The 10,944-nt window shown below is 42.4% G+C and overlaps 1 protein-coding gene across 2 annotated transcripts; it reads right to left on the minus strand.

Moving 5' to 3' along the window:
* Window positions 1–212: 212 nt before the first annotated feature.
* LOX (lysyl oxidase) lies at window positions 213–9,946 on the minus strand. Of its 2 annotated transcripts, XM_006885993.1 has the most exons (7): window positions 9,825–9,946; window positions 9,340–9,728; window positions 8,862–8,970; window positions 6,993–7,130; window positions 4,861–5,017; window positions 669–764; window positions 213–332 (listed from the first exon to the last, which is right to left on the minus strand). In XM_006885993.1, the coding sequence occupies exons 1-7, from the start codon at window positions 9,944–9,946 to the stop codon at window positions 213–215; spliced, it is 1,131 nt and encodes a 376-aa protein (XP_006886055.1). The 2 variants fall into 2 exon arrangements, with proteins under 2 accessions (XP_006886055.1, XP_006886054.1); XM_006885992.1 differs by having other exon boundaries at window positions 9,340–9,946.
* Window positions 9,947–10,944: the final 998 nt, after the last annotated feature.

Raw genomic sequence — 10,944 nt, forward strand, 5'->3', positions numbered from 1 at the left:
TCATCTATGACTCAAAGGCACGTAACAACAACAACAACAACAACTCATCATCAGCTTTATTTAATACAGACTCCATAGTGTTTTCTACTTTGAGTTGTTTTATAAGTAAGGTGCATTAGTTAGTTCACAGAAAACCAAAATGTATCAAGAGTAATGCCTTTCGGCACTACTTTTCTCTTCATGAAGAAACTACCTAGTTAGACAAATGGGACTTACGGTGAAATTGTGCAGCCCGAGGCATAGGCATGGTGTCCTGTATAGCGTATTTCACAGCGCACAACATTGTTGGAGTAGTCTGACTCAGGCACCAGGTAGCTGGGGTTCACACTGACCTAGGCAAGACAAATAGCATTTATGCTTAGATTTTATCATCAATCTTTACTGCTTAATATATGTCTGTTCACATGTGTTAGAAAAAAGGAGAATGTAAATCAGGTGTTTAAATTAGACAAGTAGTTAAACTGTGCAGGAAATACAGAAGGCGAATATATAGTTTCTTCAGAAAATTTTTAAAAGTAAAACATTTTCTACATGTATCTCGACTGATTTAGAAGTAATACTTGTAACTGCTTTCAGGACCAGATTATTTAACATTTACATCCAGAAGAAGGGAGTTACTTGTTTGTAATTTAAGCAAATAGCAGATGCATGTTTCCAGAGCTCACTACCTTGAGAATATAGTTTCCAGGTTGTACATCTGTTATATCAATCCACTGGCAGTCTATGTCTGCATTGTAAGTATCATAACAGCCAGGGCTCAACCCCTAAAACAAAGAAAATTTTTAAAAAATTAAGGTAATACATGGCTATTATAATCTTAAGAACATGCTGTTACTGGCAAATTAATTCTTAAGTGAGCACTTAAAAGAATTTGACATAAAACTACACATATACTAATTTATTGAATAGTATAGATTACTTATCCTGGTGAATGAATATATATAATTCTCTCATGAAAATATCTATTACTACATCTACAAAAGATTCAGACTAATTTAAGCAGTAGCACACCTAGCTTCCTAAACACTGTAATAAATCATAATGATAAATAGACTCTTAAGTAATAAAATAGGTCTGTATCAAAACTGTAGAATATTACCAGTTCAGGAATAAAAGGCCAGCTGATAGCACTGAGTTTCTAAAAATACTTAATTTCTCTCAAATGTCCTCAGAGAAAGTTTTCAGTTTCCTCTCTTGGAAGTTACCGTTCCATCTTCTGAACACCTGTGATGTTGTTGCTGTTGTTATGTGCCATCGGGTCACCTGAGACTCATAGTGACCCTCTGTACAATGACTCTGAAGACTGCCCTGTCCTGAGCCAGTCTCACTGACTCCGACACAGTAGTCCTAGTTACTGTATCAATCCATCTCCTACAACATCTTCCTCTCCTGAGTTGGCCCTCCAAACTTCTGAGCATGATGTTCTTTTTTTTTTTTTTAATTTTTTTATTTTTGTGTGAGTGTACCGTCAAATCAGATCTGACTGGTACAGGAGGAGATTGTCCCTCCTTTTCCCGGCAGAGCATCTGGTGGATTTGAACCGCGTGCCTCTGGGATTGTAGTTGCAGCTCCTTGCCACTAGGCCACCAGAGCTCCCCGATGTTCTTTTACCAAGATCAGTACATTCTAGTCACGTGCCCAAAGTATGTGAGACGGAGCTTAAAAATCCTAGCCTCCAAGGAGAAACTTGGTTTCACCCTCTCTAAGACAGACCTATTTGTTTTCTTGGTAGTCCATGGCATATTCAGGACTCTTCTCCAGCACCACAACTCAAAGGTATGGATTTTTCTGTCATCCTTGTTCATTGTCCAGCTCTCTGATGCATAGCAAGTGAAGTCTCTAGACTGACATTGTTGCTTCTCAGTACTCTGGAAAGGCCCCTGATAGCAGACTTACATAATGCATTTCATCTTTTGATTTCCTGACTGCTGGTGCCGGGAGTATTGATTATGGAGGTGAGCAAGCTGTAACTGTTGACAACCTCAATCTCTTCTCCATCCTTCATGGTGCTAACAATTGGCCCAGGGGTGAGAATCTTTATTTTTCCCATGATACCTTTTTATGTATAGTTTTGTAGCCTTTATTCATCTCTTCTTAGCATCATGATTGTTCTACTCAGTATTACATATAACAAAAGATTCTCAGTGCTCTAAATAGAAAATCTATATTGTATCTTTGAATGTGCTAGGAATAATTTTAAACCTATTACATATACAAGTTCAAGATTTCATGAAGAAGGCATTGTCACTTTCTCCATTTTTTCAATTGAGGGAACTCAGGTCTAATGAGTTGAAGTAACTAACCTTAAGGATATAGTTCCTAAGTGCAGTGCTCATTTTGAGCGTAATAAATGTGGTCCAGAATCTGTTTTTAAGCATCATGCCATACTTCCTCTCATGTCACTAGACATTTACTGACTTGAAGGAACTGATAAATGTATGCTCCAACAATGAATGCTGCACCATTCCACTTGCTTCAATAGGTAAAAGAGTGAATTCTATAGTTTGGGAGGAAAAATAGCAATGAATATAATAAGATTTGTTCTAGGAAATGTATGCTTGTTGTTAGGTGCCACCAAGTACAGTACGACTCATTTTGACCCTGGGAACAACAGACTTGAGCCCTGTCTTATCCTGTGCTATCCTCACAGCTATTTTATTTCAGAGTCCAAAGTACTTTGGTGCTGAACAACACCTGATTATCAAAGAGAAGACACCTTCTTTAGGGCAGGCTCTTCTAGGTTGGCTTGGCTATAACTTAATTTGGGAACAACGGGGGTGGGGGTGGGGGGGTGGAGGGGGATACCTGTCATACAGCACAGACAGGCCAAGCCCAAAAGTTCCCGGGCACAGAAGTGAAAAATCTTTGTTATCACCTGGATCCCACCTTAGTCTGTACCAACTTACAATTATTTTTCAAAACAGTGTGCTTAATAAAAACTTGAACTCATTGCCATTGAGCTGGAACCAGGGTCGTAGCTGACCCTCTAATGGCTTTTCTGAGGCTGCAAAGTATATGGGAGGAGACTGCCCATCTCTCTCCTGAGAAGCTGTCAGTAGATTTGAATCACCAGATAGGTGCTGCCTTTGAGTTCTCGCCGTAACTTTTTATGAACTATCCACCAGAGCTTCGTTTATGCTTAATAGTAAATATAAAGAACTTATGGCTTCTAATTCTAGCATATACTTCTTCTTCTTTTTTTTTTTTCTTTCTTATGGAACCCATGATCACCAGACTCCCAGGGAACAAAAATTATGCTTCCGAAATCTCTTGATGTCAATTCTGCACGTAGAGCAATAGAGTTGCCCTATGTGTGCCACTTTACAACAGGAGTCCCCTTTATTTTTTTTTAGCACATAATTCTGCTAATGGTACATAATGCCTACTCAATTAGTGCTACTACCATAATTATAATTTTTACATTCATGACATTGTAAGGATTTCATGAGGCTGGAAACCAATTTAAGACTAGTTTGGCCCAGTGGTAAGAAGCTGTGCTGCAATCCCGAAGGCACGCAGTTTGAATCCACCAGCTGCTCCACCGGAGGAGAATGGGCCATCTCCTCCTACTGCCTCTGAAAACTTGCTAGAGGGTCAGCTTTGGGTCAGTTCCAACTCGATGATACTCTGCTTAAATAATTCTACAGTACTTGTCTTCAAGGGAACAAAAGAAATGTAAAGAATGCTAAAACTTCTCGGATTGCTCGGTAGACAGAGTTTACGTATGAGCTTTAATTATCTGAACTAGCAAGCACAGGAGGGAACACTCATGGTGCAGTCCCCAGGGAGCTGTGCTGCTCACCCAGGGACTGCACCTCTCTGGCAGTTTGAATCCACCAGAGGTTCTTCCAGAGAAAGAAGGACCATCTCCTCCCATGAGATTTAAAGCCTCTGAAAAATCCCCAGAAAGGTCATCTATAAGTAGGTCCGGACTCAATGGCAACAAGTTTCTGAGAGTTGAATGTGTGAAGAGGTTCACATTTTCTTCGGCTTCAAAATAAGGACATTTCCTCCTCCAGCTGCTCTGTTTCAAATTCAGTTAGAGACGCAATGGTGAGAGTTCACCAAAGAAGCTTCCTGCCACAGTCCTGGAATGTGCTTCCAAGATCCTAACTGCTTCTCCTTGTGAACTCTGAATTATGTACATTTACTACTCCTTGCCAAAATCTGGACTGGAGTAAAATTATATTTTTTTTTTTTCACAAATTAGGGTTTCTTATGGAAATTCTGACCTAGCTTTTAACTGGCAAGAGATTTTCCAATTATAAAACACACAAACTGCTTTGTTCAGCACTACTTTCAAAAAAATCCATCCAAATGACATCTGACATAAATTATATTGTAGGTTTAAATATACATGTGTGGAGAAAGAAATTGTCCTTCGGCTGATATTTGTTGCTAAAAGAGACACTTTAATACATTCTCTCTCCTTTTGCTAAGCCAGCTCTTTTTTTTTTTTCTTAACAGATGGTGGGAGGAACAGTTTTGCAGGTGAGAAAACAAGTGTCTGCTTGCAATTATTCACAGAGTCGGTTAAGAAATACAGAGCAAGTGCAGATGTTATAAGACATTCATTCTTCAGGGAGTGAACTCTCTTGCTTTTCACTGTGGAAGAGAAAGAATCAAGACTCGTGTACACAATGACCTGTGATCATGAGTAGGGGACTATACAGATAGCTGGAGAGAAAGAGTAATTTAGATAACTAATCCATCATTTTCTTTTTCTAAATCATTTTCCATCTTGACTAACTGGCCCTCCTAAATCAAACAGTTTAAATAAGTGAACTAGGAGGAAAGTAAGCAGCTGTGTCATTTTCTTTCTGAGGTCTGGCGGCTCCTGATGGAAGACTGCCTACTTACCTGCGTGTGTGCTGTACAGGCAAATCGCCGGTGGTAGCCATAGTCACAGGAAGTGTCCTCCAGACAGAAGCTGGCTTTGTGGCCCTCAGCCACTCTTCTCTGGGTGCTGGCATCAAGCAGGTCATAGTGGCTGAATTCATCCATGCTGTGGTAATGTCTGATGTCCCACACAGCAAAGACAGAGATCAGTTACACTTAGAAAATGTACTAAAGTTACTAACCATTCCATTGACTTACAAATTTGTTTTCACATTAAAACTGAGATTCATTTATTTTCTTCTTAAAGAGAGATCTACGCTAAATTTTTATTTCCAGGAACAAAAGTCTATTACAATAGTAGATTTTTAACATTACAAACAGGGGAAAAGAATTTCTTTTGAATCTTTGTTTTCCAAGTATGGCTGTGTTTATCTTTTACTATTAAATAGAAATACGCAGTAAGTAACAGGTGCTTAAATAGAATTCCCAATATGTTTTCTAGGGCATTTCTGTTACCTGCCAGTACTATGGTATTAGAGGAGGGTTAAATGGACTGCCAAAGGAACAAAACAAGTCTATTATCTTGGAGGAAGATCAACTAAGGTACTCCTGAGAAAGAAGGACAGTGCAACTTTGTCTCTGTTGTGTGCATGTTGTCAGGAGGGAAAAAAATATATCATGTTGGTAAAGATGGAGAGTCAGAGAAAGTTGGATCCTCGTCATGATGGGCTGACACCGTGATTGTAATAATTTGTCAAACGTATCAGGGATCAGTCATGAGGATGGTGCATAATAGGGCAAAGCTCAGATCTGTTGTTCATATGATAGCTATGAACCTCAGTTGATACGAAATCCACCAGCTGCCCCCTCTCTCGTGCAATTTACTACCTCAGAAAACACGACTGGAGGTCAGCTATGGGTTATTTCCAACTCGACAGTACACAGCAACTACTGGTCTTTCATTGTGAAAAATTAAAGCACCTAATCTTGGAGAGACTGCTATTGTTATGATAAATTTAAAAACATAATCTTGTTGCATTTAAAATCACTAATAAAATGAAAAATGTGAAGCAGTGCCATCGTTGATCTACCATTATCATTGAAATAGGCTGCTCTGATCACGGTGCCACACAGTGACTGTAGTAACAAGGCAGAGATTGTGAGGATGGCACAGGACAGGGCTTTGACCTGAGGTTCTTCAGTCACCATGTGTGGTAGTTGACTCAATGCCACCTAACAACAACAATATCATCAATCATTTATTTAGAAAGAAAATATTTCTATTTACTAGCAAATTAATGGGCTACATCTACCATTATTTCATGGGACAGAGGTTCTGGTGTGTCTCCTCACATAAGGAAAAAATTAGAAGAGATATCTTGAATTGCAGAAGGAAAGTTTAAGGATATGCATCAGGATTTCCTGACAGTAAACACCTGGGCAAATTGCAAGGGCAAATTGTAAACTACTGTGTAAGAAAATCTTTACATTTATCACATAACAGGCAACTACCTTGGGTTTGAACCGGGACTTTCATGTGGTGAAGAAAGCTCCTCCTCAGCACAGGGAATGTATCAGTTACATTTTGAGAATATCTAATACTTCTTGATAACACTCTAAGTAATCTTGAGTAAATGCTACCCAACCATAGAAAGGAAGATCTGGTGGTCTAGTGGGTAAGGAGCTGCACTGCCAACATGAATGCTGGTGGTTCAAATCCACCACTCTGGGAGGAAGGCGGACAATGTCCTATGCAATTTGTACCCTCTGAAAAGCTACTGAAGTGTCAGCTATGAGTCATGGTAATGACTGAGTGAGTGAATCAAACACAGATGATCTTGGTTGGAAAAAAAATTTTCAGAAATCCTAATTATAATATCTTGAAGCAAAATTTTATTGATGGCAAATGCAGTATTCTATCAAGGGCTATAACAGCTTAGATTTCTCTGTTCAGAAAAATTGTAGGGTTTAAGATAAATTGCTGGATTATCTGTCAAACATCCTTGACTATAAATTTGCATAGAGAATTCTTAATGAAAATATCAGCACCATTTTTTTGTTTGTTTCAAAAATAAGTCTTCTATTTATCATAATAAGAACCAACTAAAAGATGAAAAAGCAACTCAAAGCACCCCAGGGACTCATCCACTTACTGGTGACAGCTATGCCATTCCCAGGAATATCTTGGTCGACTTGGCAAGAAATCAGATGTCCCTTGGTTTTTCACTCTTTGGGGAAATCTTAGCAGCACTCGGTGATCATAATCTCTGACATCTGCCCTATATGCTGAACTGTAATTTTGAAAGAAAAATAATTGCATTCATGGAATATTAACTAAAAGCAAATCCATAAACCAAATCTCATGATAAGGTAATAGTGATGACCCTCTTCCCTCAAGCAGATGATTAAGTTTCCAGGAGCCTGGTGTTTTATTTATGGCTGATTCCACCTATCCTGGAACAGTGCCTGACAAGTCATAGCTCAAGGAATATTTGTTGATTATATAAAGAGCTCTAGTGGTTAGGCCATATGAACTGTGCTGGTAAGTGAAAATCAGGTGCTCAATCTACCAGCTGCTCCACTGGAGAAAGCTGGGCAGTCTCCTTCCGGCAAGCTTCACAGCCTGGGAAACCAATGGAGAGGCACTTTGAGTCTGAACAGACTCAGTGGCAGTGAGTTTGGGTTTGGTTTGTTTCTCCCACCCCACCAATTTTAAGAGAAAGATATAGATAATTTCAGAGCTTAAGAGGAAAAAAAAATAAGGTTAGCATTAAAAATTTATGTGGCAAGTGAACTCTATTAACAACTCATGTTTGCCAATATGACTAAATAAAATTAAAGTGGAAATGATTGTGAATTAAAAAAAAAAACAAACCCATAGATACAGGTGGCCTAGTGACGAGTCATGCTGCAACCCCAAAGGCACACTGTTTGAATCCACAACCTGCTCCGCAGGAGAAAAATGAGCATTTCCCTCTGGTGCTAGGTACAGCCTCTGAAAATCAGCTGGAGGAGTCAACTATGAATTGGTTTCTATTTGAGGGCACTTAACATTCATTTAGGACTTTGAATTTTTGAATTTTAGGACAACATATTTCTTTTTAGTTAACAAAGATATAAACAAGGGAAATAACTATATACTCAGATTTAGATGAGTAAGCTTGCAACTTCACAATATCTTTGAAACAAGTACTAATGGAATAATATTCTAGAAAGTGCAGTAATGGGCTTAATGGAAAGACTTAGAAATAAAAAAAAAAATAGGAGCTTGAATTGATCACATTATCTCAGGATGCCAGTTATAAATGGCCAAAGTGGAGGAAATATACATTTTTGTATTTCTTTTAATATATAGCTTTGTGATTATACATATGTTCAAACACTATATTGAAGACCTTATTTTGCTCTTTAAAATCTTAATGGAACCTATCTTTTGCTCCCTCTGCTGGTCTCTCAGCAGCAAACTCATTTCCTGAATTGCTTACAATTTTATTTTAGGACTGATGGAAAAACAAAGCTATTGCTCATGGTTTTATTTGGCCGAAGCAATACTTAAACAACCAAGTTAATTGTTACCTCAAACAAAAGAGAAGAAATCTTTGCCAGTGAAGGGGGTACTTCGGCGGCAAATTTGCCCCTAAGTTTTTAAAGGGAGGATTAATGTGCCACAGTAGCAAATCTGTCTCCAATCTTCTAAAGAGGGATTGAAAAACTATTCCATTACCTTAATTTTTTCCATCTAACTGCATAGATGTTTTACAGAACGTTACTAGAAAGGTTGGCTCCAAAATTTAAGATTCCTGGAAAAAGAGCACGGCGTTACCACTTTCTAAAGAAACGGACTTTATCTTCCTGATCTATGCCACCGTCTGAGAGGCAGAATCCACAGAAATTTTCGAACTTTGAACATTCCACCCAGACCTGCATACGCAGGCATAAGCAGGAGGTCACGTCCCACTTCTCAGCTTTTGTCTGTGTGCCGAACTGGAGGCATCAGAATAAAGCATTTCTACAACCCCTACCTGGCCAGACAGTTTTCTTCAGCAGCGCATCTCAGATTGTACATGGCCATCTTCTGCACGTAGGTGGACGCCTGGATATAGTAGGGGTCAGGCACCAGGTCTGGGAGACCTAAAGATCAGCAACATTGGACACAGGGGCGAGTCAATTCTTGCGTCCTCCATTCCAGCTACTGGTCCACTCTACGTCTGCTACACCTCACCCCTCGCCCACCAGGTCCGCGGATGGGGCTGTGGAAGCGGACAACGCGGGAGGGGCAATGCTCGCTCGGTGGGTGCTGCAAAGCGAAATGGAAAGGAAGCAGGACGAGCCAGGCGCGCGCGGTTTCCACCAGATTCCAGGGCTGCTTTTGCAGGCGCGGGGGGGAGGGGTCGTATCTGCGGGAACCAAGGTCAGCCGCGCCCAAGCAGCCACGTCGGGGAACCACACAGTTGGGGACAGGGCTGTCCAGAGGACTTGCGGGGGTGGGGTAATGCTTACCATATTGGAAGTAGCCTGTACCATACCCAGGCCGGTACCTCCCCCCGGGCCGTGGCCTTTCGTACGTGTCGTAGTAGTTGTAGTAAGGATTGTCGTCGGAGTACTTGTAGGGGGCAAATGGATCATCTCCCACCATGCCGTCTACGCGGCTGGGCGGCCGCAGGTTACTGAGCACCGGGCGCTCTCCTGGCGCGGTCCCGTTGCCGGTGCGCGAGCCTCCAGCGCCGCGGGCTCCGGACGGCGAGTAGCCAGGCTGGAACCAGTGGCGCGTGGCGGGTCTGGGGCGGGCGGCGGTGGTTGCGGATGAGCCAGCCGCCTGCGCCCGCGCTGCCGTCGTGCGGTTGTTCCGGAGCAGCAGGACCGGCGTACGTTGCTGCTGGGCGGCGGCGCCCGGGTCCCGGCGACGCTGCGGTTGGTACTGCGAGCCCAGGCTCAATAGGCTGAACACCTGCCCGTTGTTCTCCCATTGGATCCTCTGGCGCCAGGCGCCCGGAGCTGCAGGCGACTCGCGCGGAGGCTGCTGCTGGCCGACGGCCGGCGGGGCGCAGCGCAGGAGCGGGAAGAGCTGCAGCGGGCCGAGCAGGAGCGCGGTCCAGGCGAGGCGCATCGCTCCCTTTGCCGGATAGTACCCAGTTGGGGAAGACGTGGCTTGGAGAAAATAAAAACGGGGCTCAAATCACGTGAGAGAGGGAGACCTCATCCAGCCAAAGAGGCGGGCCAAGCCGGGTATCAGTCCCCACCAAGCAATGCCAAGGGTGGGCTGCAGACCTTCTCCGGTGAAGAGTGCTGCTCAGATGTGGCGCCCGGCTCTCTCCTTTCCCAGTCCTTCTGGAAGGCGGCAGAGAGCAGCGAGGAGGCTTCAGTGAACAGCCAGTGTCTGGAGGAAAAGAAGAGATTTTAAACTTTCTGACACGTTTGCAAAGTTACACAAGCCGTTTCTGGCCCCGCCGCCCCTCAGCTATTTGTTCACGTAATGAGATTGGAAACGTGCAAAGCTGACAGCTTTTCGTCTCTGCCCCTCCCTCCCTCTTTCCCCTCAATATCCCTCCCCTAGCTCCCCGCCCCCACCCGCACCAGACACGTTGCACTGAGAGAGTTAAGGAGAGAGAAGAAAAGGAACACACATCCTGAGACACAGTCAGCTTAATCTGGGGCGAACATGCAGGAATTTAAAAAGACTCAGACAGACGAAGTCAGCCAGGCCATGGGGCGAAGCCAAAATATGCATGGAGAAAAATGCTATTAGGTCACCAGCCTTGGAGAGGCGGGAAGGGGAGTGGCTGGGAGATTGATGGGGGCGAGCACCGGGGGTGGGGGGAGACAGTTGTGACTAACTTTTATCCATAAAGGAGTTAACCAGACAAATTTCTCAATGCACACTCACTCGCTTTTATGGGAAGCACCCTCAGCAAATAAGCCCCAAGATATCAAATTTTGTTTTTCTATGTGTAGGTAATATGAGAAAATGGGTTACAAATTTATTTCCTACAGTGAATATTTTAATAACCAACACTGAAATTTTACAAGAAATAAAGCCAGCTAAGCGATGAATAAACCTATCTTACACAATGCAGGTCTGACTGTACTTTGTGTGAAAGTGAAGAA

Source organism: Elephantulus edwardii, unplaced genomic scaffold (assembly GCF_000299155.1).
Source record: "Elephantulus edwardii isolate Elephantulus edwardi_28Jun2011 unplaced genomic scaffold, EleEdw1.0 scaffold00046, whole genome shotgun sequence".
Lineage (NCBI taxonomy): Eukaryota > Metazoa > Chordata > Mammalia > Macroscelidea > Macroscelididae > Elephantulus > Elephantulus edwardii.

Excerpts from the sequence above, each read along its gene's own strand:
- LOX (XM_006885992.1), bottom strand. The coding sequence starts at position 9,946 with ATGCGCCTCGCCTGGACCGCGCTCCTGCTCGGCCCGCTGCAGCTCTTC. Across the intron at positions 765-4,860 it reads CCTGTACAGCACACACGCAG|GGGTTGAGCCCTGGCTGTTA; the intron begins GTAAGTAGGCAG and ends TCTTTGTTTTAG. Across the intron at positions 333-668 it reads CTGGAAACTATATTCTCAAG|GTCAGTGTGAACCCCAGCTA; the intron begins GTAGTGAGCTCT and ends TGTCTTGCCTAG.